Genomic DNA, 26334 nt, shown 5'->3' with positions numbered 1-26334 from the left:
AGCTGCTGGTAAGTTCTCTCCTCATGTGTTAGATTAACAGAGGGCTTTTACTTAGACAGCTACGTCTAGGATATTCTAAAATAAGAGCACCAGCATGTTATCATCACCTATGAAGGGACTACCAAGATGTGGGAAGGCCAGAAAAACCAACAGGGCACACAAATTAAAACACGTGACAAGAGCGAATTCCTGGACACTTCAGTCTGCACATTTGCGGATAAGGAGGAGTAAAGACTTCCGCTGGGAGCGAGATGCGGAGCGAAGAGGCAGCCCTCTCTCCTGCAAGCTGGGCTCTCATGGCACACGCCAAGCCAGGGGAACGGGTTTGGTTAGAAACGGATTCCAGTCCTCTGCTTTGATATGCTCAACAAACTAAAACATTCGTTTCTTCTGTTTTTTCAAAACTTGATGTTCTTTCCCCGCATTTCTTATTAAGAACTCAAAAGTGAGCTCCCCAGTTGATTTCACTTAATCTTTCCGAATCACCGTCCATAGAAACCTGTGGGACAGACACCTTCCTTAATGTCCACTCAGAGAGAGAGAGAATGGGGGGAAGCAGAGGAAATACAATTTAAAAATGGAAAATCTTTAACTTATTTTTAGTATACAAAAAAATATATATAATTTCCTAGACCAAATAATGTGAAATAGGCAAAAATCAAGCCATAGCACAAAGGATATTATTGGATATGTACCTTTTTGCTTTGGTGAAACTTCAAAGTAAGGAGACATTGTCAGCCAGTCAATTCCACTAAAATTGCATTTATTTTCTTTTCATAGTAAAAAAGGAAAAACAGTAACAAATATTGGGCTTCCTTTCCCCCTCAACAGCATGCCTTCCACAAACAGCACGGGTGATTCTCTGCTTCACTGGCAGAACCACACACGCTCATCTGAGAGACAGTCTCATGTCACAAGTTCACAAGGAAGAGCTGACGAGGCCCACGCTATGGCCGATACTTCTAGAATCATGAACCAGCCTTAATCAAAGGGCTGGCAGTGGCAGCAAGGAGTGTCTGTGGCATTGGTCCTGGCTCACTGAGCCCCTCCCTCATCGGACCCGCAGTCGTGACATCCGTGGGCCTCACGCCAGTCACGGCGGAGCGTCCCAAAGGTTCTCAGGAGCTGTTTAGCACACTACGTCAAACACCAGCTTCCTCCAAAAGCTGGGAATGCGTCACGAGTGCACTGAGCCGGGCATCAGTCCCAGAAGTTCCATTAAATGAAAGCTGATCCCACAGCGGGGTAGGGCCTGGGGAGGCCGCTGTTGGCTGCTCTTTGGAATAACAATGCAATGACTGATCATTTCCCTTGAACGGGAGCCAGGAACGTGCCTTGTGTGTTTAGGTGGGTGTCAGGACATTTCTCTTAAAAAAGTCAAGTCACATTTTAGGAGGGAAGGAAAGAACCGTATTGGCTTTCTTTGGAATGGAAAACCAATCTCGGATGATGTACTTTAGACAGGGCTTCTCCTCGATACAGACCACGAGGCGTTTCTCAGTAAGGTATACGGAACCAAACTCTGGCAGACAGTCGAAGCCCACGTCTTATCTTCAGAGTCCACAGTATGCTCTTCACACACCGCGGACGGCTTCTGTGGTGCGCAAAGCACTACACGCTCACAAAGAAATTCTAAATGGCTCTCAGAACACAGTACCATAGCTCTGGGGGACAGAGGGAGCAGGGGAAGGGATGAAAGGTGAAATGATTTAGAGGAAACTTGGCTGTTGCTTTCCCCAGGAGTCACAGGGTACAGAGAAGAGGGCGCTTCGTAAGGACCACTCATCCTGCAGTGCAGGATGCATTTTCATAAATGATTACACGACTATGTTTCAATTCTACCTTTCCCAGTGCCAACTACCTTGCATGACACTGTCCCGAGGTTCACAAATAAACGAACCGTTTTCTGTGAGAAAGGTAGTTTTGCCTTAGGTGAGAGGCGGCCCTGCTGCCCTGACTACTGGCACGGAGGCTTCGTGGGCGTCTTTAGCCTGACAGCAGGGACCCTCATCTGTAACTTAGGCTGCTGGCTGGGGCTGTCAGAGCTGGCGGAGACCTGGGCTGGGTTCGGAGCGCCTGGGGTCTGGAGCGGGGCCGACGCCGTGGTCACCACTTGCTGCTGAATGAGTTTCTGCTGAACCACCTGGGCGGCTGCGGTCACTGCAGGGATCATCTGCACCTGCTGCCCTGCCGCTGTCGCCTGCGTGAGCGCCACGGTCTGTGGAGAAGCCTGAGCCAAGAGAGTCGGAAGACACACATCACCCAGGAAGCAGCCCAGGACCAGGCCAGTGGGTGTTCTTTGGGATGGGGAAGGGCTTGAGAAACTTCACTGACTGCGCTTTCATGACAAGGAAGAATGACCAGTCATACAACAATATGACCTCAGGTTTCTAACTAAACACAAGTAGAAAATTAAAATATGGTTGCTTTTATACTAAAACCAGTGCCTCTGGGGAAAAGTGGTAGCGTGGATCAGGGACCGATTTTGTTCTTGCTGTAGTAGTAAACCTTTGAATACAATCTGGTTTCTGGAATCTACATGCTAGTGTGGCTCTGAACAAAATTTACGCATTTTAAAGTGCTGCTTTACAATGAAAGCACTGTGCTGACCAGTCACACCGTGGAGCATCAGCGACAACAGCAAAAGCACCTGAAGGGCTTCCATGGAGGCAGGGCCACGGTGCCGACGGAGCTTCTGCTCAAGGGCAGGCCACCCCAAGCGAAGCCTGCTTGCCTGGGGCCTGTGCTTCCCTAAGACCGCAGGGCAGCATCCGCAACTCACAGGCCGCACCTGAGACGATCCGTGAATGAAGGGTCCTGGGTGCGAGCCCAAGGTGAGGCTCCCTCAGTGTGGCTGACACGACACTCAGAAACTCTTCTCATTATTAAGTGCATCTGGTTTTCTTCCCCTGAAGTTAATGTTTTTGTGTGTATCACAAAAATCAAAAGTGATTCTTAATTATGACCTCAGGATGGAAACAACCCTTTCTCTGACGTGGGAAATGTGAGGGTCACACTGTGTCTACATGTCCTACCTGCTGGGAAGCAGAGGCAACTTGCTGGATGCTGGCCACAGGTGTCTGCTGTTGAACAACTTGAGGAAGTTTTGCAACCTTTGACAAAACAAAAAAACCAAACATAGAATTCAAAGGAGTATGCGCACAAAAAGAGAATTTTCCTCCCTTTCCGTTTTCCTCAGTCAATACAAAACACAATGGCCAGGTGACACAAAAGAGCAATTCTTGCAGTGTGCCCACCTGGGGTGCCGAGAGAAGCCCCTCTACTTCACGGTGAGGACTGCCCGCCTCCCCAGTTTGCCATCAACCATAATTTCAGCTTATGTTTAGTCTCATATTTCAGACGCATTTTTTCTTTTCACAAAAACGACTGCAAGTTTACAGGAAAGAATCAGACTGAGGATGGTAAGTACTCTGAGTGTCCTGTGAGTCCCAAGGGCTCTGTGTGTGATGGGCCGGGACGGCGTTCCAGGTATGAGCCATACAGTGCAGCTCAGGCGGCCAGCTGAAGTGGGGAGCCAGGAGATGCCCCGAGGTTTTGAGGATGGTAATTCTATCATTTTCCTACATTTTTCTTAGTCATGACTGAGACCTGACTGTTTACAAAGCAACACTTTCCGCCCTGTGCTCGCTTGCTGTGAGCGTGCTGTCGCACGCCTCTCCGATGTCTGGATGCAGCGGCGGCTCTGAGCCGCCTGTGTGTCCCCTCAGCACCAGCAGGGCCTGCACCCACTGCACGGAGAGGCTCCAGTGCGGGCAGCCACTGGGTGTGCTGATGTCAAGGGCTCTCTTTGCACAAAGCCCTGATGGGCCCTGGTCCCTTGGTGGGTCCTGTTACTTATAGAAGACGGATGAAAATAATATTTCCCAAGATAATTCTGGGGAAAATGTGAAATTAGATGATTAGCCATAGATAAAGATCCAAATAAATGTTAGTCCTTACTAAATTAAACTCTATCAAAAGGCATTTACTAGTTTACTGTCACTTAAAATAAATGATAAATAAGAGTCACTAAGATAAAAAGTGCCCCTGGGCGCCCCCACTAGAACTGACGGGAAACAAAGATGCAGCCGGTGCTCCCGGGCCCATCTCAAGAGCCCAGTGGTCCAGGACTTATTTGGCACAGCACTGAAAATCCTGAGACGCCTTAAATAAAGCACTCGGAAGAAATCTGAAATGTACCAACAGACCTGCAAAGAGTCAGGAACTGCCCGTCCCCAAACCTAAGCACAGGCGGGCACCACAAGCCACAAGCAGAAAAGCTGCACGTCTTCTTCCCAGGGACATCAGCCATGTGGAGAGGCGCCCGTGGTCTCCAGGGTCACACAGGACACAGCTGACCAGACACCAAGTGGGGAGCTTGCAAAAGAGCCCCGTGCTACTGCCAGCTGCCATCCCGAAGGGAGACACTGACCTTACACAGGTGCCCAAAAACTGCAAAGAAGGCACCCCCTTCCCCCAGTGGCATCTGTAAGAAAAGCACCTGCCCTAAGCCTCAGTGCCAGGTATGAGAGAGGAGGAGACACAGATGCACAACACCCGACAGCTGCGACAGCCCGGGCCATACGCCGGGAAGTGTCCTGATGGCACCCGGAGGTGCTCGCAGAGGCCCCTCTGCCCCAGGCTGCAAGGAGTCCCCACAGACGCAGCACACTTCAGACAGCTCCAGAAAAACACTACGCTCACTTGTGAAGCCTGGAAAACAAGAGACTATAAACAAAGACCAGGCATATTTGGGAACTTCTGAAAATAAAACAATAAACAATCAAGATAAAAATTCAACAGACAAGCTTGTGCGTAGATTTGACCTAACCAAGGGGAAAACGAGTGAACGAGGCGGCGGGCTGGAAGACACGACGCGGAACACCGTACAAGGAGACAGAGGGAAGAGGACAGGGCGACATCTGAATAAACAGTGGCTGCTCATTTCCTAAAGAGATGAGAGAAACTGCCCCAGATTCAAGAAGCTGGAGCATCGGAATGAAACTGCAAAGCACCAAGACAAAGGACAGCGTCTCAACAGCAGGCAGAGAGTGGGGAAAAGAGAGGTAGCCTTGGAATACCCACAGGCTGGACAGGCACCGGCTCCTCTTCAACAACAGAAGCAGCCAGAGAGAGGAAATGATAGTGAATGCACTCAGAAAACAGTGCTAGCTGGGCGCGGGGGCTCACACCTGTAATCCCAGCTGTTTGGGAGGCTGAGGCAGGCAGATCACCTGAGGTCAGGAGTTCGAGACCAGCCTGGCCAACATAGAAAACCCCGTCTCTACTAAAAATACAAAAATTAGCCAGGCGTGGTGGTGCACACCTGTAATTCCTGCTACTCAGGAGCCTGAAGCAGGAGAATCACTTGAACCTGGGAGGCAGAGGTTGCAGTGAGCTGAGATCGTGGCACTGCACTCCAGCCTGGGCGACAGAGTGAGACTCCATCTCAAAAACAAAACAAAACAAAGCAAAACCACCACCAATCGGAAATTCTGTACTAAGCAAAACTGTCAGGAACAAGAGGGACACACAGGCATTTTCAAGCACAAAAGGAAATTCCAAAGGATGGGTTAAGTGGAAGGAGAGTCCTTCCATATAAAAAGTCAAAGATGAAAAAGGACAGCATTAAAACACGCTAACAGCAGCATTTGAGATGGATAAACTGAGCTACTGAGTGAGAACATCACTGCTGGAGAACAGGGTGGAGGCAACCGTTAACCTCATACTCTGATAGGGAAGTGTGCACATGGAGATTTCAGGGTAACCATGTAAAGAATAGAAAGAAAATATATAATTTTTCACTAGCAGAGGGGCAAAAATTGACCAAAAAAAGAAGGTAAGGTCCAAAAGAAGGCAAGGAAGAGAGGTAAGAGAAAACAGAACAAGCAGGACAGAGTCCAAACAGAAGAGAACCCAGAACTTCAAATCTATCTGCCCTCAAAACAGACGAGTGGACACGCATTTCAGGTAAGAGACAGAGACGGAAAGACCTGCCTGCGAGCTGCTCACAGAATGGCTGAAAACAAGGAGGGCAACAAACATTCTAACAGGAGGGCGGTGCTTTACTCACAGGAGGTGAACAGGCTTCAAGACCAGAGATACTCCTGAAGATAATAAGAGTCAATTCAAAATAACAACATTTAAAACTTTAAACTTAAATGTAGCTAACGAAAATCCAGAGGGAACCGTAGGGAGAAACAGGTCAATGCAGACGCAGAACCGGACATCTAAGCAGGACACAAGCGACTGGGAGGACACGAAGGCCGAAACCACACCAACCATGAACTTGACCCAGTCACAGCAAAATCGCCTCACAACCGCACCTGCCCTGAAGATGGCTTGCTTTGGACACAGGCCGTTTTTTAAGACTGACTGTATTTCAGACTAGAGAGCAAACTTCAAAGACTAAAATCATTCAGAAGTCACTCTCTGATAGGAAGATTTTTTTAAAGTCAATAATAAAAAGTAACTGGAACACCTCACTGGAAATTAAGAAACACTTCCAAAAAGAACCCAAGCATTAAAGAAGAAATCAAAATGGAAATTCAAAAATATTTAGGACTGAAGGAAAACCAAATAACTTGTGAAATAAGCTCAAGTGGTACTCCATCTTAACAAGTTAGCAAATGAATAGCAAAATAAAAGAAATAAAAGGAAGGAAGTAAAACCCCTGACAAAAGCCAGCTGTCGTGGCGCACACTTGCAGGCCCCGCTGCTCTGGAGGCTGAGGAGGGAGAACTGCTTGAGCTCAGGGGCTCGAGGCCAGCCTGGGAGCCCAACTCAGAAACAGACCAGACAAAGCCAGCAGAGTGCACCCACAGGGCCGAGCCGCCCCACGCAGTGAGGCAGCACACACGAGAGCAGCAACTGAGCTCATCCACACAAAATGACAAATACCAGCAGGCCCAGCGAGCCACCTCAGAACACGATGATTAACATGACAAGATTCAATGACTACACCCGCTCCAACAGTCCAACTGTCCGCTGTACTAACAGCCCTCGAGCACGCCTGTACTCACGGGCTTGCTTTACTGGCTTACTTTACACAAAATCACCTGAACAAAATAATGACAGTATTTGTTGAAGGTGATACTACACAAAGAGAGAGCAGAAAAGGTGAACAGGAATGGGGGCTGTGAGCGGGGCTGGTAGGGGTGCAGGTGCAGAGGGGCGCGCAGGCCAGGAGCCGCGGGCAGCAGGGCTCTGCAGGAGTCACACACCCCCCAACAGCCACACCTCCGGTCCCCCCGCCCCCCACACCCACAGAGTCTCCTGGGGGACAGATGGCAAAGAGGAAGCAGCAGAGATGACAACAACCAGGGAAGGGGTGCGGAGGAGGAACAGGCAGTAGAAACAGGAAGTGGCTGGACCAGGAATCTTCTGGAAGTCAAGCACACAGAACTGCCAACAGGCTGGAACTGTGCAGATGACTGCAGGGGTTTCTCAAGTAAGGCCAAAGGTCTAGAGAGACAGCTGCCCTTCCTGAGCCAGTAGCCTTTGGCAGGAGCAGGTCAGGCACACGCACCTGAGGCGCCCGAGGGATCAGACATCTCTGGAGACCTCTCAAAGGCAGGAAGGATAAAGAATCTAGAATTCAGGACAGTAAGTGGCTGCAGAAATGAATCCAGGCATCATTCGCACCAAGACAGAACTTAAAGCTTGAGGCTGGCCAGGCGCGGTGGCTCACCCCTGTAATCCCAGCACTTCGGGAGATCGAGGCAGATCACGAGGTCAAGAGATGGAGACCATCCTGGCCAACACAGTGAAACCTTGTCTCTACTAAAATACAAAAATTAGCTGGGCGTGGTGGCGCGTGCCTGTCGTCCCAGCTACTAGGGAGGCTGAGTCAGGAGAATTGCTTGAAGCCGGGAGGCGGAGGTTGCAGCGAGCCAAGATCGTGCCACTGCACTCCAGCCTGGCGCCTGGTGAAAGAGCAAGACTCTGTCTCCAAAAAAAAACACAGAAAGCTTGAGGCTAAAGGAGATGTCTAAGGGAGGGCGTCCATACAGACAGGCTTGAAACAAGACAGACAGCCCCGTTTACAAAGAGGAACAAACACTTCTAGCCAAGTAGAAAAGAATTTTCTTACTCTGACAAAAACACAGCAAACGTCCTATTTCACAGTGACACCTGGACTCTGACATTCACCCCTGCGCTGCAGGTCCCAGCCGGCACAGTAAGGCAGGAGAAAGCAAGCCTTTAAGATGGGAGAAATAGCCGGGCGCGGTGGCTCAAGCCTGTAATCCCAGCACTTTGGGAGGCCGAGGCAGGTGGATCACGAGGTCAAGAGATCGAGACCATCCTGGTCAACATGGTGAAACCCCGTCTCTACTAAAAATACAAAAATTCAGCTGGGCATGGTGGCGTGTGCCTGTAATCCCAGCTACTCAGGAGGCTGAGGCAGGAGAATTGCCTGAACCCAGGAGGCGGAGGTTGCGGTGAGCCGAGATCGCGCCATTGCACTCCAGCCTGGGTAACAAGAGCAAAACTCCGTCTCAAAAAAAAAAAAAAAAAAGACGGGAGAAGTAGACCGTCACGATTTACAGACGATACAACTGCATACAGAGGAAATGCAACAAAACGAAACCAAACCCAACCCTAACGCAAATTATTCCAACAACCAGAATCTAGCAAGGCAGCCAGAATCAAACACCAACGTACAAAAACGAACAACAGCCGGAGATAGAAAACAACTGAGAAGCCTACTATTTACAAAAGCATCAAAAAACACTGATTACTTAAGAATAAAACTATTCACAAAAAAATCAGAAAACTTTATTAAAAAGACTTAAGTAACAAAAGACGTATCGTACTGGTGAATCTGAAGCCAAGACTGGAAAGATGTCAACTCTCCCCCAAACAGAGCTACAGAGTCAATGCAATTCTAATATAAACTTTCAGCAGTTTTGATGTAGTGTATGAACTAAGCTAACTAAAATTAATATGGAAGTGGAAAGAGCTAAGAATAGGCACACTTCACCCAAGGAACGGTGTGGTAAAGGGACCCGCCCTCCAGACACCAAGTGGGACCAGCACAAACCTCTGAGACAGGAAGCCCTGAGCATCCTCACAGGGTCTCAGTAGAGGCGGAACTGCAATCGATGGATGACAGAATGGGCTTTTCAATAAACAGGGCTGAAAATAGGGTATTCATAGGGCACATTGAATTGAATTCCTGTTTCTGTCTCAGACCCAAAAACCAATTCCCAGAGGAAGGAAGACCAGCTGAGAAGGTAAAACTCCCCTGCTCTAACTGAACTCCTGTTTCTATCTCATATAGAAAAACCAACTCCAAGAGAGGTGCGAGAGCAGCTGGGAAGGTAAAACTCCCCGCTCTTAGAGGAAGATGCAGGGAGATGACTCCATCGGCTCTGGGAGGAAGCAGGACACAAAAGCTCTAGGCAGAGAGGAAGACAGGAGGGCACGCTGCGCACATGAAACCAGGAACTCCCGTTCTCCGAAAGACACCAGGTAGAACTTGACCGACAAGAAATATCAAAAAATAAAATATGTTTTTTGTTTTTCGTGATGGAGTTTCGCTCCTGTCACCCAGGCTGGAGTGCAGAGGCACAACCTCTGCCTCCTGGGTTCAAGTGAATTCTCCTGTCTCAGCCTCTTGAGTAGCTGGGATTACAAGTGCCCGACACTATGCCTGGCTAACTTTTGGTATTTTTAGTAGAGATGGGGTTTCACCACGTTGGTCAAGATGCTCTCAATCTCTTGACTTCGTGATCCACCCGCCTTGGCCTCCTAAAGTGCTGGGATTACAGGTGTGAGCCACCAAGCCCGGACAAAATCTTTTTTTTTTTTTTTGGGACGGAGTTTCGCTCTTGTTACCCAGGCTGGAGTGCAATGGCACGATCTCGGCTCACCGCAACCTCCGCCTCCTGGGTTCAGGCAATTCTCCTGCCTCAGCCTCCTGAGTAGCCGGGATTACAGGCACGCACCACCATGCCCAGCTAATTTTTTGTATTTTTAGTAGAGACGGGGTTTCACCATGTTGACCAGGATGGTCTCGATCTCTTGACCTCGTGATCCACCTGCCTCGGCCTCCCAAAGTGCTGGGATTACAGGCTTGAGCCACCGCACCCAGCCAAAATCTATTTTTAAAAAAGATACCAGGAAGGGAGAAGAGGAGCCTAGAACTGGGGGAGGCAGCTGTACCCACAGAGCTGGAGACCGACATCCGGACACGAAGGCAAAGCTGGTGACAGCCGGAAGGGGCACCAGCAGAGAGGAGCCTTCCCAGGAGCCAGTGGCCAGAAGGCCGGCATGCAGCAGCAGAGCCCCGGGGCGGTAGCAGGAACATGGCCGCCCAATGGGAAGCAGTGCTCGGGCATTCCATGGCTCCGCCCGTGCCAGGCTCAGTACCCCCACTGAACCTTCACCCTGTTCCCCACTCACCTGGATCTGGGTTGGCACTTGCGGGGCCCCGGCCAGTTTCTGCGCCTGGGAGATGGGTGTGGTAAGAAACTGGGTCTTAAGGGCCGGCTGCGCGGCGTAGGCCACCTTCTGCTGCGTGCCAGGGGCAGTGATCTGCTGAGCGGTGATCTAGGGAGACAGTGGAAATTAGGGCCACAGAGACCAGGCCACGCTCAAGACTCCTGGGACTCGGGCTCCCTCTGGGCCTCATGGCAGAACCGAGCCCCTTTCCAGCCTGCCTCCCAGACCAACCCTGTGTGTACTCACAAACCCTGCCCTCTGTCCCATCCCTGCCGCTGCCTCCAGGCTGACGTCTGCCCACGCGGCCTGGCCGCCAGCTTCTCCTCCAGGAGAATGGCCCGGCCATTCCCTGCACCCTACCCTACCCAGGGTGCTGTTCCCTGCAGAGCCGGGCTGGTGGGAGCCCTGACACCCTTGGCACACCTGCGTGGGGCTGCTACTTAGGTGACTGAAAGCGATCACAACCTCTCAAATCCGATTTAAGAACTTGGCAGACATCGAGAACATATTTAGTATAAGGGGCAACAAACCAGTATGCACAATTTGTGCATATTAAATCAACTTCTCGTGCACATCTGAAGTTTACATATCTGCTTTATCAGCCATGCTGTGAATAAGCAGGGTTTTTTTTTTTTTTGAGACAGAGTCTTGCTCTGTTGCCAGGCTAGAGTGCAGTGGTGCAATCTCAGCTCACTGCAACCTCCACCTCCCGACTTCAAGCTATTCCCCTGCCTTAGTCTCCCGAGTAGCTGGGACTACAGGAGCATGCCACCATGCCCGGCTAATTTTTTTGTATCTTAGTAGAGATGGGGTTTCACCATGTTGGCCAGAATGGTCTCAATCTTCTGACCTTGTGATCCACCCGCCTCAGCCTCCCGAAGTGCTGGGATTATTACAGGTGTGAGCCACCACAAGTAGGGGTTTTTAACATCTAAGGACGTTTCTGTCCAGTCGTAGGAACACACAACCCAGCACTTCAGCTGCAGTCCTCCACTGCTCCCTGAAGCACAGATTAAGCCTGAGGGACCACGCCTGCCTGCACATCAGCATGGCCACGTCTGCCCACAGCCCACCATGACGTGCCCAGGGGCTGCTGATCAGACCTGGGAGGTGAGTCCCAGTACTGCCTCCTTCCCCCAGAGGTAAACTCAGATGACCATCCTGACCCGAAGGACACACACCTCCCTGCAGCAGCCATGCTGAGCGGGGATGCAGGCTGGTCTTCAGGATCCGGCCACGCCAGAGCTGGTGGCATTACCCAGATACCCTGTGCCTCCTGGCCTTGTGTCCCCTCATTGCTCACTCCCTCTCCTGCTGGGTTCCAAAGGACAGCTCTGCTTCCAGCTCCCCACAAAGCACGCCACTGCTTGCAACCAGCAGGGCTTCACTCCCAGGGTCCCTGAGCACTGATCTTCTGTAGGAGGTGGCAGCGGCTCAGAGCACAGCCAGTGTCCATGTGGGTGGCACACAGGACCCTGAGCCTACTGGAGTCAGCCAGCTGCCTTTTACTGGCCCTGTGATCTGGACAAGTCCTTTTCTCTGAGCCTGTTTCCTCCAAGCAACATCCTCTGTCCTGAGGATAAACACCAGGTGCCTGCAGGGGACCAGCACAGTGCAGGGAACAGGGACGAAAGGCCCAGTGGCTCCCTGCACAGCCACGTGACTTCCCATCAGAGCGTGGGGTCTGAAGGCCCACACCGGCCATCTGGAGCCTGGGACTTGGGCTGGGTACCACCGATGAGCCACCATGAGCAGAAGTCTCTGGAGGCAGAGCTGTCTCACCACTGCGTGTCCCTCATGCCGTCAAACACAGCACTGGCTGCCGAGAGGCACGGGTGTCGTCTCAGAGAGCTGGCCGAGCCCGCAGATGCCCTTGGAGCCCGGTGCCCTGCTGCGCTCTCATCCATGTCGGGCCCTGGCGTGTATTCTCCCCTTTCCCCCACCAACGTGCACAGAGGCCGCATTCTCTGTCTGGGATCCAGACTATGCGGTGTCCCTGTCCTCCATTAGGAGTGCAGGTGGGTCCTGTGGTGTGAGCTGCACCTGCTTCCCTGAGCCCTCTGGCCCCCATCATGCAACTGCACCCCCTGTGTCCATCCCAATGCCATGTAGGCTTCTTACCTAGCACCCAGCCATCCTCACAGACCATACCCCCTTCACTCCCCTACCAAGACCTCAGCCTCATTTGGCACACCACACACCGTGTCCACTTTTAAAAGGAAGGAAAAACCAACAGGGATGACCACACTTGCACCTCCAGCCCTCGAAGCCACCGTCTGAGAAGACTGGACCGCAACATGGTGCCTTGTCTGCTCAGGACCCTCTCCTCCGGCAGCCAGCCCTGGCTCGGCGCAGACCCAGAGGTGAGAATTCCCCAGCCCTGGTACCTTCTGCTGGACGGCTGCCGGGCCCTGGGTGGCCTGGGGCTGGATGGCCTTCTGCTGCTGGACGGCCTGCTGCTTCAGCTTCAGCAGTTGCTGCACATGCACGGGCTGGGCCACCACTGTCTGTCCTGCAGGCAGCAAGCAAGCCGCTTAGCACACTGGGAAAAAGCTGGAGGCTCATGCCAAGCTCTGTTCCCACCGACTCAGCTCTACAGAAAATAACGAACTATGAAACTCTATGGAGACAAGTAAGCCTTCCCTTCACTACATTAAAACGTTTCCGGGTTCACACATTACATTTAAATAAAGACAGAAATTTTAGAATGTCAAGAGTTCAACCGAGGACCAAGCCTCGTGCCTGGAAAGCGTCAAGGTACACCTGTGCGAGAACATGTGGTGGCACGCTCAGGTGGGTGGGTGTGAGGAAAGGACACAGCCTGCTGGCAACCACTGCCACCAGAAAGGCTTGAGAAACAGGGCTCGAGCCCAGGAGGGGAGGGTGTGCTGGGGCTGGCACCTGCGGCCTTCTGTGGCTGCCCAATCGCCACGCTGATCCCCGCGACGTTCATGGGCAGGGTGGTGACTCCCGGTGAGGAGACCACGGCTGCTGGGACGGACACCACCGGAGGCTTCGCCAAGGCCACCTGAGCCGGCTGGGGTGTCTGGGTCGGCATCTGCCCTTGCGCCTGCAGCTGAGAAGTGGGAACCCGGGTCTAAACAGCAGAAATAATGGGAGAGTCCAGAGAAATTCAGGACATGGTATGTCTTTCCAAATACGTATCCACAAAAGGTCATGCCATGAGAGAATTTACAAAGATTAACAAAGTTGAAAGTAGCCGTGACATTAAAGGAAAACCAAGTGATGTACACGCCACAGGGAAATGTGGAGTCGCAGGTCAGCCCGTGCCTCTGAAGCTCCTGCAAGACCTGCAGGCTCAGCACACGTGCTGCTGCACCCAGATGTCAGTGACGTTGCGGGATATCCCCTTCACTCCCCTCCATCTCCTGCACCTCAACAGTGACCGCATCCTGCCACAGTTCCCACAGAAGCCTTCAATTCCTGTTCCTTCAGTGGCCACTGAACATCAGCCCCATCCCTCACTTCAAAATTACGACCACCACCTCCCGTCTGAAGCCCACCAGGCATGCTGCCCTCCTACCATCAACGACACTGCCACCAAGCACATTTTCCCTTAAATTACCATTTTAAAAATGGTAAATGGAAATAATTCTATTTTTACGTGTATAGAGCCTAAGATTACTGCAGGGTGCAGTGACTCACACCTGTAATCCCAGCACTTTGGGAGGCTGAAGAAGTTGGAGCACTTGAGGTCAGGAGCTTGAGACCAGCCTGACCAACATGGAGAAACCCCGTCTCTACCAAAAACACAAAATTAGCTGGGCGTGGTGATGCATGCCTGTAATCCCAGCTACTTGGGAGGCCAGGGCAGAAGAATCACTTGAGCCTGGGAAGGTGAGGCTGTGGTGAGCCAAGACTGCGCCACTGCACTCCAGCTTGGGTGACAGGGTGAAACTCCATCTCAAAAAAAAAAAAAAGACTAAGATTACCTAAGAAAATACAAAGTAAAAATTACCCAAATTCCTCTAACTACCCACATGTGAATGCTAAAACTGGTATTTAGCCTTTAGCCACTGTTCGTATCTGTGTGGCTCACCATGAATGCAAAAATGACATGAATTATAAGTATTTTGAAATGTTTCTCTTCTTTACAAAAATCGCTTTCAAAGTTGCCTAATAGTCCATTGTTTGGATGCTATATAATTTACTCAATGAAATTCTTAGTAATGGACATTTAATTTCCTCTGACATTCATGAAACAAACTAACTTGTTTATTCATCACTTTGTACATGTTCTGTTACTTTTCTAGGACATAAGAGGAGTGTTCAGTTAAATAAGCTTGTACATTTTTATAGCTTCATTATCAAAATCCTCTCCCAAAAACAGGCCACTGATTCCTGTCCATAAAGTCCCTCGTGCCCTGGCCACCACTAGGTATTAGCACTCTTGTCACTGAGTCTGCATTTCTGTGAACATGGCACCAAAAACGAACCACGCACCCTTCTACAGTTTTTCATCTACTTCTACTCACCCTACTGTGGAGTGTGAGCCCCTCCCTGGGAAGACCCCAAGTGGGGGTCCAGTACTCACATGGCTGAGCCTGGGCACCTGGGTCCCCAAATCCTAGCTCAAGTGCAGCTGACTGTTGCGGAATTTGGGTGGGAACTTAAGCCTATATGCCTCAGTTTCTTAACTGCAAAATGGAGCTGACAGTAAGAGCGTTATCCCTGCTTCAGGACAGCCCGTGAGTGCTGGGCACTGTGTCTCTTGAAAGACACAAGAGAACGAAGGGAAAAGTCTGACTCAGGGGGAGGCTCTATCAGGACAGCTGTCACCAGCACCCCTAGCTGAGCTCCAGTCACCCTGCAGGGATGCTGCCTGCCCCGGGACGGTGGCGACTGCTGAGTGCCTATCTTCCCAGACAGCACTTGCACCTGATGCTAGTCCCTTCTGAAATCTCCAAATGCTCTCCCCACCTACAGTGGTCACCTGAGAGCAGGTTTGGAGATGGCCACCTGGTCCCTGCCTGCTCTCTCAGCAGCACAGGACACCATGCCGGCTGCATCTCGCTCCCCTCACTCTCCTCCCCCACCCACAGTCCAGGCCCTGAGAAGCTTGCTGACGCCTGGATGGGCTCTGGGAGCTGCTGCTGTGTTCATGCTCCACAGGCAGTGGGGCCCGTCCTCTGTCCGAGGGGCACTAAGTTCTCGGGGAAAAGATCCCATCTCACACTCACTCCTGTAACACGTGACACACAATTGAGCAAGGGCAACAGCTCTGTGAAAACAGAAAGAGGCTGCTTTTGGAAAACAAACAGAAACTGACACTTACAAGCCGGGCCACCTGGAGGTTGGCCACAGTGGTGCCCGTCAGCAGGGCTCCAGGCCTTGGGGCCGTGACTGTCGTGAGCTGGGGGCTCTGCTGCTGTGGGGGCTGTGAGGCCTGCACCTGCACCTGGGCTGCTGGCTGCGGGGGCGCAGACTGAGCCTGTGGCGGTGGCGGCTGTGGGGGCATCTGCAGCTTCTGCTTCTGCATTTTGATGAGGTGTTCCTAAAATACAAGCAAAGTGTTTTCTCTTCAACGCTGACTGTGCCCCATTCTTTCTAGGTACACATCTTGATTCTAAGCCACCCCTCCTCTGCCCATTAAATACCAAAGCAGACACTTGCTACTGTGCAGCATGCAGACCACCTTGCAGGATCTGCCCCCCGCATTTTTTAGGTGTTCATTTATTAAAAATGAGCATTTCATCCGTGAAAGCTACAAACACGGATTTGACTGATGAGTTCATAGCAAAATTTCAAACAAATCAACTTAAATCTGTAGCACCAACCAAACTTATTATTTTACAACATAAGTTCAAAAAATCTTTTTAGAAAACTTATACTGAGTTGATCACAACTATCAAGTCTCTTTTGAAATGCCGGACGTGAAACGAGCTTTGAAATGGATTTGGGAGACAGCAGAGTGAGGAACGAAGGAGACAGGCAAACAGCTGGCACGCAGGGCTCCCGGCAGTCAAGCGGGTGGGAATGATGGTGAAGGCCCTGGTGTCTCAGTGGCTGAACCGGGGCAGGTGACTGTGTGGCTATGAGCCAGGGGGTCAAAGCCCAGTTCTGGCTCCTTGATAGTTGCCTCTGCTGGGCCCAGGAATTCTTGGGCACAGTATTCTAATTTAGCACTGTCCAGTGGCACTTCCTGCAGGACACAAGTGGGCTAGATGGGGACTGCCCAAGGCGGCAGCCACAGCCACATATGGCCACAGAGCCCTCGAGAGACGGCCGGTGTGACAGGAACAGGATGAGCTCAATGTCTAAATTCTACTGGCAGCCCCAGGACGGGCCCTCAGCTCAGTTTGCATCTCCAGCAGTCCACCTCCTCCCTTCCAGACCACAGAGAGGCCTAGGATCAGGCACTCCGGCGGGCCCACAGTGAGCTGAGACTTCAAAATAGTCTTGTCTTTATTCCGTATGTTTTTCTGGTTACTTTTTATGACAAGTATTAATGATCTTCCATTTATGGTAGGGATATAACATTTCCTTTTTTTTTTTTTTTTTTCCCCTTTGAGACAGAGTCTCATTCTGTTGCCCAGGCTGGAATGCAGTGGCATGATCTCGGTTCACTGAAACCTCTGCCTTCCAGGTTCAAGCAATTCTCGGGCTTCAGCTTGGATTACAGGCACCTGCCACCACGCCTGGCTAATTTTTCTATTTTTAGTAGAGACAGGGATTTCCATGCTGGCCAGGCTAGACTCGAACTCCTGACCTTGAGTGATTTGCCTGCCTTGGCCTCCCAAAGTGGTGGGATTATAGGTGTGAGCCACTGCACCTGGCCCAGCATTTCCTTTTAAAATGAATATATTTACATAAAGAACAGCAAAGCTGGTACAGAGGTTGGCAAAAATCAGGTTCATCAGTACTCTAATGACCACCTTTGAGAAACGGTCCTGCACGTGAACCACACCGACACAAACCCAGCGTCCCTCGCCTGCTCTCCCAAAACTGCTGAGCAATACCTTCTCACCAGCACTTTCCCTGGTCGAGAACCAAACCAAGTAGGCCCCCTAGTCCTCTCTAGAGATCGATGCTGAACACCAGGCACCAGACGCCTATGCAGGAAGACACATTTGCATGCTGGGCATTAACGCCTCCAAAGTGCTCGGAATGTGCTGTAAGATGCTCCTCTAAGGCATGATCAAAGCGTTATGACACGGGAAGTCTTAGGTCAATAAAACGAAGCACACGTCCTACAAAAAGGCAGTGCTGGACTTTTGCAAAATACACTCTGGACTGCACCATGCAAGCAGGCACCATCTCACAGGCGCGGGGCTGACCACAAGGCACCCATGTTAGCAGTCCTCTGGGAAATGCTCACCGGCGTCAGCTTGCCCACAGCCTTGATCTGTGCTGGGGACTGAGCCTGGCCCTGGATCTGTGGAACTTGCACCTGAGAGGTCGTCTGTTGCTGCTGCTGCTGCTGCTGCTGCTGTTGCTGCTGTTGCTGCTGCTGTTGTTGCTGCTGATGCCTGAGAAGCTGGAAATGTGCAGGTGTGATGGTTTTTCCAGGGAGCTGAACTCCTGTGGCTATGAAGAGGTTTGCTTGTTAGGTCTCGACAGGGATACTCGCCCACCTTCAGATCCTCATTCTCAGCAAGCAGCAGCTGAGCCCTCACACGCTCCAGAGCGGACACGTGGCAGAGGGAGCTCCCAGCATGGCTTTACCTTGGGACACCTGAGGCACCAAAGATCGCGCCTGGGTCTGCACTGGGGTCAGGTTGGTAGTGACCACAGCCGAGGCTGTCACAGAAGTGACCGCTCGAACACCCTGAGTCGTTGCCATGGACACCAGGTCAGGGGTCGCCGTGGCTGGGGAGCCGACTGCCCGTGGCGGGGGCTGGGTATGCACCACCTGGGCGGGAGCAGAGCCTCCCGGTGTCTAGAAAAGGCAAACAGAGGACCTCATCAAACATTTCACTTGGCACTCAGGGCTGTTCACACTCAGAGCAAGGAAGACAAGAGCACCCAACTCCAGAGGCGAAGCAAGTGAAACACACGCTACAGCTCAGTCTTTTGATGACTACTGATTTCATGTGCAAATTCAAAAGCAAGTGCCTGGAGTTACAGAGCAACGTTTTCTGACAGCAGATCACATCACCCACAGAAACACGTTTCAGATGACGACACTCCCGTGCACCTATGATGGCTGTCTTGTCCCTCCCTCTCTGCACAAAGAGCTCTCAGACCCCAGGAACGTAACGACTGTCCTTGAGGCACCCATGCTGCCCATAAACACACAGCCCACGGCCCTAGCTCTCTACCGCTGTCCCCATCTGTGCCGAAACCACAGCTCTGAGTCTCTCGCCATGTGCTTGGGGTCTTGTGGCATCTTACCTTCATCCTGCCTAGAATTCAGAGCATGTGCACTGTCTCCTGCAGTCCCCTCTGGCCCATAGGCAGAAGTGGCAGCCAGAGTGGCCCACTCACTCCATCCCACCTCGCCCCACCGCCCTTCCTCACCCCGCCATGAGCTGGAAGACGAACCAACAGTGCCACCTCTGCAGTGTCCCTCCAGCTGACCTCTGCCCACTCCCTTGGTTCCGACGTGCAGTGTACTTCGGTCTGCCTTGATCCTTTTACGCCTCACTGCTTCTGCATGAATCGAGCACGATACTCCACGTTTTCCGTTCACCCCAGCTACTGTATGTTTCTTTCCATCTCCTTCCTTGCCTCCTCTCAGATGACTCTCCTCACCAATGTCCCCCGCCACGGTTGGGAGCAACTTACTCTGCTCTGGCTCTTCCGGTGGTTCCTCTGGAATGACCACAGATACCTGCCCAAGCCTAAAGAGTCCCTGCTCCTCCTGGACAGTAACAAGATGTGTGCACAGGTCAGCCCCTCGGCCCCTCCCCAGCTCTGACGTTCTTATCCTGGGTATTCATTTCCTCTTCCTAACCCACCGAGCTCCTGCGTTCACCCACGAGTCTATCTTGTCACCACTTCCCGCTGAGCACACCTTCCTTCTGCTTAAAGCCTATCATTCAGTAAATGTCTTTATTTTCCTGCTGTTCTTTAAGATATTTCCAAGAGATGCAGAGCCCCAGGCTGGCGGCGACTTTCTTTCACTGGCCCGATGACACCCAGCCTTACTGCTGCTGCTGGCGAGTGCACCGCTCCACCGCTGAAGGCGGTCTGCCTTGTCCTATGGCTGCTCAAAAGGCCTCTTGGTCACTGGCATTATGCAGGTGTGGATTCCTTTTCTCATCCTTGACTGGTATGAGACTCTCTGCATATATGCATCAGTCTTATTATAAGGCCTGGAAAATGATTCCATCTTCAAACATTGTCTCTGCTCCATTTTCTGGCAGTCAGTAGCCGCCTATTAGACCTGTCACTACATCTTCCATGTGTTCATCTTGTCACCCCATGTGGCATGGAGGATGTCTTCTGATTTCACCTCCACTTCACTAATTTTTCTCCTCAATTGTGTGATGTTAAGCCCATTCATAAGCTTGGGTTTCCCCCACCCAATTTTGGTACTTGGACTTTTCTAAAAGTTCTCCATGTTATCAGTATAGTTTCCTGACTACAGATATTCTCTATCTTCTCTTTTATTTCTTTAAAATAGAAAGCATAATTCTTTTTTTTAAATTATGTAAGTCATTCTTTTATTTTTTAGTTAAGATGTAATTCACATACTATAAAATTAACCCTTTTAAAAAAGTATACAACTGAGTGGTTTTTAGTATATTCACAAAGCATGGAGCCAATGATGGTTCCTGATTACAGGACATTTTTTATTACCCCAAAAAGACGCCCCTTAACTGTGCACACAGTCACTACCATTCCCTCTCCTGTAGGCCCTGGGCAACCACTAACCTACTTTCCATCTTCATGAATCAGTCTATTCTGGAGACTGCATAGAAACACAATCATGCAATAGTGGCCTTGCATGGCTACCCTTCAAAAGGCACTATTGATTCCTTCCTTTCCCTATCTGTACACTGGATCTCAGCCAAAAGGCCAAGAAGCAATCCCCTATTTGGACATGTCTTACAGATTCTGCAGGTTCAGTTCCAATCAATTACTGTCAAAACAATTAATGTTTGCTCAAAAATGCTAACAATCATCTGATCCTTCAGCAAGTCATAATCGTTCTCCTGGTGGAGGGTCCTGCCTTGATGTTGACAGCTGCTGACCGGTAAGGGTGGTGGTTACTGAAGGTTGGGATGGCTGTGGCAATTTCTTAAAATAAGACAACAATGAAGTTTGCTGCATTGATTTCCTCTCATGAAAGATTCTCCGTAGCATGTGATACTGTTTTGATACTATTTTATCACAATAGAACGTCTTTCAAAATTGGAATCAATCCTCCCAAAGCCTGCCGCTGCTTTATCAACTAAGTTGATGTAATATTATAAATTCTTTTTTGTCATTATGTCAATGTTCACAGCATCCTCCACCATTAGTAGATTCCATAACAAGAAACCACTTTCTTGGCTGCATGTGGTGGCTCAATGCCTGTAAACCTAGCACTCTGGGAGGCCGAGGCAGGTGGATCACTTGAGCTCAGGAGTTTGAAATCAGCCTGGGCAACGTGGCGAAACCCCATAGTAAGAATATCGAAGATCACTGATCACAGATCACCATAACAGACACAGTAATACTTCAGGGTCTGCATCAGCTGCTACTGCGGCCACCGCCCACGCCGTCCGGCAGTGACCAGCCATGCTGTCAGGACCCAGAGCCCCGCCATTGTCCACCCAGCAGACAGTCTCTCAGCTGACCTCTCACCCCACTAGAGGGGGCGGAGAAGGGGAAAGCATAATTTTTTCTTTTTTTTTTTTGAGACGGAGTCTTGCTTTGTTGCCCAGGCTGGAGTGCAGTGGTGCAATATCGGCTCACTGTAACCTTTGCCTCCCGGGTTCAAGCAATTTTCCTCTCTCAGCCTCCTGAGTAGCTGGGACTACAGACACGCGTCACCACCCCTGGCTTATTTTTTTTGTATTTTTAGTAGAGGTCAGGTTTCACCGTGTTAGCCAGGATGGTCTCAATCTCCTGACCGTGTGATCTGCCCGCCTCGGCCTCCCAAAGCACTGGGATTACAGGAGTGAGCCACCACGCCCGGCCTGAGAACGTAACTTTTATCATCTAAGCCTGACAATCCCAACATCGTACGTCTTTACAGGCCTATCTGCTGCTCTGCTGATTCTTACTCACAATGCCTTGTTTCCTTCTGTGTTTAGTTGTGTTGTGCTGTACTGTATTATACTAGAAAACTACTGGTGGAGATTCTCAGAAGTCAAGAAAGCACAATCCTCCCGAGAGAGTCCGTGTTTGCTCCTGGGGGTCAGCTGCACGGGAACATGCCCACCCAGGTCTACTTCACTTGATGTGAGGGAGTTTGGGAGACACTTTGAAGGTAGCATCAGCTTGAGGTGCAAACTGACCGCAGAGCTGAGCCAGGGCTTCAGCCTCTCGAAGACAGTCCCCACCGGGCTCCTTGGCTCAATCCAAGGGCAACTCTCCTTTCGACCCCTGAAGGCCAAGGGCAGATGCATCTGCTTCTGGTTCACCCTTGGCCTAAGGGTTTAGCCACCTGGGGGCCCTACCTCGATGTATCAATAGTTCCTTTTTAGACTCTCCGCCACCTTGGCCCAGCATTGGACCTGAGTTCCCTCATCCCACTAGCTGAAATTTATTTTCAAGGCAAACATAACTTCAACGAATCCTGTTTCTGTCTCTGACTTTCTTCCCTCCCTCAGCTTTGGGCCTGATAAAACCTATCCAATAACTTTAGTTCTTTTCATTAAGAGGTGGCATAAAAATAACTCACCTTTTTACCAGAAGCAGAAGTTGTCCTTTTCTGGACTACTTAAACAGTTTTCTCATCCCAACTACTCAGGAAGCCGAGGCAGGAGGATTGCTTAAGCCTATGAGTGTGAGGCTGCAGTGAGCTGTGACTGCACCACTGCACTCCATCCTGAGCAACAGCAAGATGCTGTCTGGGGAAGAGGGAAGGGGAGGAGGAGCGGGAGGGGAGGGGGAAGGGGAGGGGAAGGGGGAGTGGGAGGGGGAGTGGGAGGGGGAGGGGAGGGGGAAGGGGAGGAGGAGCGGAAGGGGAGGGGGAAGGAGGGGGGAGGAGAGAAGAGGAAGAGGGAGAGGAAGAAGAAGAAATCATTTTCTTCCTAGCCTCTTCTGCTCTAATCAATTCTGCAGATGTAGCATCGCATTAATTTTTTTAGAACATCTCTCTGCTCTAAGACCGCTAAGCGTTCCCCACTGCCTGGTAAATAAAACCCACAGTCTTTAGCCCAACATCCAAACCCCAATACAATCTAGCCTCAATATTACAAAGTGCCAAGCACACAGTAGCCACGCAATAAAAACCTTTTAAAGGCAGGGAACCGCTATTTCTTTCACATATCCCTTGTGTTCCATTCAAAAAGGATATTCTCACAATATCCTTTGTGTTCCAAATAGAACAACGCGCCATTCTCCATGGACACCTTCCCTTCCCCCGACCCTCTGCTCACATGACCAGCCCTGCCTTCAGAAGGGCCACTTCTGTGGATGACGCACTGCCTGTCCTCTTGAAGCCAACACCGCCTTCTCCTGAAAGCCTTCTCTGAGTCCCCCAAGTCAAATCACCAGCAAGCTCTTCACTGCTATCTGAACCTCTCTCGTGTTCCAGCCACAGAACTCCAAGAGCCTGGTGAAAGTGCCCCGTGTCCTGGAGCCACAGCACTATGCCCACAGTGCCAGGAAGGGCGCCTGTCCATCAAGAGCCACTCAAAAATATGTCGTGAACAAAATTCTCTACATTTTAAAATGCCACAAAGAAGCAGGTCTTTTTCAAAATAAAACACTAAATGCAGTGATTCTGGCTTGGTGCCTCACAGAAACAGTGGGATGTTCCTAGGCCTAACAGCTTCCGCTGCCTACTGCAGTGACTAAGCCTGAAGTCTTTCACTGCAAAGCAGAAAGAAAAGGGAAATCATCTTGCAGTCACATACTAGAAAACCTATGTGTACCTACATTCTATTACTCAGTGTTTTAAACAGATTTACTGAAGGATAATTTACAGACAGTACAGTATGTGGTTCTATGAATTCTGATGGACCTACGGTATCTTCATGTAGCTACTGCCATGACGCACCAACCCAACATTCTCATGTTCCTCTCTGTAGCTGAGCCCCTCCTGCACCTCCAGCACCCGGCAATCATTCATCTGTTTTCCGTCTCTCTAGTTTTACCATTTTTACAATGTTATTTAAGCAGAGTAATATAGCATATGAAACCTTATGAAACCATTCACTTAGCTGCAAAATGCAGCATGGATCATGCTTCTGTATTGCTTGGTAGGACTGGGCTGTATGAATGTACCACGGTTTATCAGCCCATTCACCAGTGGAAGGGCATTTAGGCTGTTTCCTTTTTCGGCAATCCTGAATAAAGCCACTATAAAAATTGGTGATGAGGGTTCTCATTACGGTGCTTTCACTTCTCTTAGGGAATTGCCTAGCAGCAGACCTCCTAATGCATGGTACGGGGATGCCTGGTTTTCCAAGAAAGAATGAAACTGTTTCTGAAAGTGGCTGTATGTTCCGCATTCCCATAGCTTGTGCAAGAGTCCCAGCTGCTTCGTGACTGCCAGCCTCGTTTCCAAAGCCACTCTCCTAGACACATCACAATGGATCGCTGTGCTTGGGAAACCCGCATTTCCCTGACGACTCATGATGCTGGGCAGCTTTTCAAGTATTTATTTGTTCTTCTACCTTCTTGGTGAAGTGACTGCTTAATCTTCTGCCCATTTTATAAAGTTGTTTATTTTCTTATCACTGAGTTGAAGAAGCTTTATATTTGCTTCCAGTCCATGCTTTTCGTTTTCTTAATATTGCTCAAGGAGAAGAAGTTCTTAAGTACAGTGAAGTCTAATGTATTAATTTTTCTTAGTAGCAAAGACTTTCTCCTGGAAACGTGACCGTTTTGGTTTACAGTGTCGTTTTTGCTTTTACATGCAGGCCTGTGATGCACCTGGAGTGACTTTCATACTCGGTGTGAGTTTCGGGCCAGGGCTCGTTGTCCTGCACATGGCTGCCCAATTGTTACAGCACCGTTTGCTGACAAGACAGTCTGTTCACCACTGAGTTCCCTTGGCACTTTTGTTGAGGTCAACTGAAAATATATGTGCATGTGTGGGGGGGTCTATTTCTGGACTCTCTAACCAACTCCATCATCTACACATCTATCCTGCCAATGCCCCACCATCTAGACTACTACAGCAACGACATCTTCACGGGAAAGATGCTTTTCCAAATCCAAGAGAGACTGCATTCTATTTGCCAAAGCACTGACTCTGAAACGTCGTTTCTTCTCATTCAGGGTATGTTTCCCTGAGTCTGTTAAGTATTCGGAAAATGGAGATATAATTCTGGGCTCCTTGTTCTCACTTGTGTTTGGTTCTGATGATAAAACACCCAAGAGAAGCAGGTGGTCCGAGGGCACCGCACGGCTCTGCACCTTTGCCTAGGTGTCTCCTCTCTGCCTGGGTGGGCTGCACCTACCGCTTCCCACACCTGGGTCTCCACGTTCCGTAGAAACTGCCCACTCCTCCCATGCCTGCCTGCTCCTTGCACACACCCAGCCACACCCTCATATGACGCCGTGTTCCCTCCCCTGAAACCACGCCCCCAAGAGGTGGCATCTCTCGGCTTCCCCACATGTGCATGGTGACAAGCACGTGGGGGGCACCTGTGGCAACAGAATCAGCAGCACACCATCACATGCCACCTTCCTCTCTAAAATGATTCTAAACACCTCTACACACACACACACACCCCCCCTACACACACACACACACCCCTACACACACACCCCCCCTACACACACACACACACACACGCCCCAGCGCACCCTCACATGCCACCTACCTCCTCTCCAAAATCATCCTAAACACCTCTACACACACACACACCCCCTACACACACGCACCCCTACACACACACACACCCCAGCACGCCCTCACATCCCACCTCCCTCCTCTCTAAAATCCTAAACACTCCTACAAACACACACATCCCTACACGCACACACCCCAGCGCACCCTCACATGCCACGTACCTCCTATCCAAAATCATCCTAAACACCTCTACACACACACACACACACACACCCCTACACACACACAAACACACAACTACCTCATTTTTATCCCTCAGACAAAATGGAAACCATCCCCCAAACAGCTGAATGTTTCTGAAACTGACATACTAATCTACTTATTTTATGAAATTCAAACTCGACAATACTTTTTTAACCAATGGAATACTTAAAAAGAAGAAAAATTAACAGACAAGTGAATAACTTCCCCAGAATACAGTCATGGTGCATGAGCCAGATGGAGGGCAACTCACGGTCAAGGCCCCGGGAGCCACTGGCGACGCCAGGCGCTTGTTGATGGACTGGAAGGTGGCGGCTGGGACCCCTGCGATGGTGTTCACGATCACATTTCCACTCACGGTGCCTGCGGAGACGGGCGGGAGTGAGGCAACAGCGCCAGGAGAAACCGAGTCCACGCTTCAGCATTTCTGTATTTGTCTTACCAGTGGGTATGCTTGTCCCAGTAACTGAGGTTTTAATGGTTCCTGCCTATTTAAAAAAGAAAATTCACTTGAATTTCATGTCAGGCTCTCCCCTGCATAAACTTTCCAAAGGCTCCCACTTACTCAGAATCAAATCCAAACTCCACCACGTCCACACAACCGCCCAGGCTGCCTCTGGCCCCCGTCCCAGCCTCCCCAGCTCATTCCAACTGGCTGTGCCTCCAACTGCTACCCCACTGTCCCTGCACCCCCACCCCACGGTCCCTCCAGCCGCACCGCAGGGTCCCTCCACCGCCACCCCGCTGTCCCTCCGCTACTCTGT

The 26334-nt window shown here is 50.5% G+C and overlaps 1 protein-coding gene across 12 annotated transcripts in view; it reads right to left on the bottom strand.

The window, feature by feature from the left end:
* Positions 1-742: 742 nt before the first annotated feature.
* The window catches only part of EP400 (E1A binding protein p400), a 128388-nt gene continuing 102796 nt past the window's right edge, over positions 743-26334 (bottom strand). For 9 of the 12 annotated variants that reach the window (XM_032270874.1, XM_032270883.1, XM_032270876.1 and 6 more), the window contains 10 exons: positions 26013-26058; positions 25824-25933; positions 18133-18346; positions 17786-17994; positions 15743-15961; positions 13348-13543; positions 12834-12958; positions 10408-10554; positions 3036-3113; positions 743-2230 (listed from right to left, as the gene is read on the bottom strand). In XM_032270874.1, coding sequence (XP_032126765.1) covers positions 1958-2230; positions 3036-3113; positions 10408-10554; positions 12834-12958; positions 13348-13543; positions 15743-15961; positions 17786-17994; positions 18133-18346; positions 25824-25933; positions 26013-26058 — 1617 coding nt within the window. In that variant the 3' untranslated portion in view covers positions 743-1957. The remainder of the gene's footprint in view (positions 2231-3035; positions 3114-10407; positions 10555-12833; positions 12959-13347; positions 13544-15742; positions 15962-17785; positions 17995-18132; positions 18347-25823; positions 25934-26012; positions 26059-26334) is intronic. The other 3 variants (XM_032270875.1, XM_032270882.1, XM_032270886.1) reach the window with 3 other exon arrangements.

Source organism: Sapajus apella, unplaced genomic scaffold (assembly GCF_009761245.1).
Source record: "Sapajus apella isolate SASKATOON/1434 unplaced genomic scaffold, GSC_monkey_1.0 scaffold218, whole genome shotgun sequence".
Taxonomy (NCBI): Eukaryota; Metazoa; Chordata; class Mammalia; order Primates; family Cebidae; genus Sapajus; species Sapajus apella.
The sequence above is the reverse complement of the archived record's forward strand: the minus strand, read 5'-3'. Positions and strand labels throughout refer to the sequence as shown.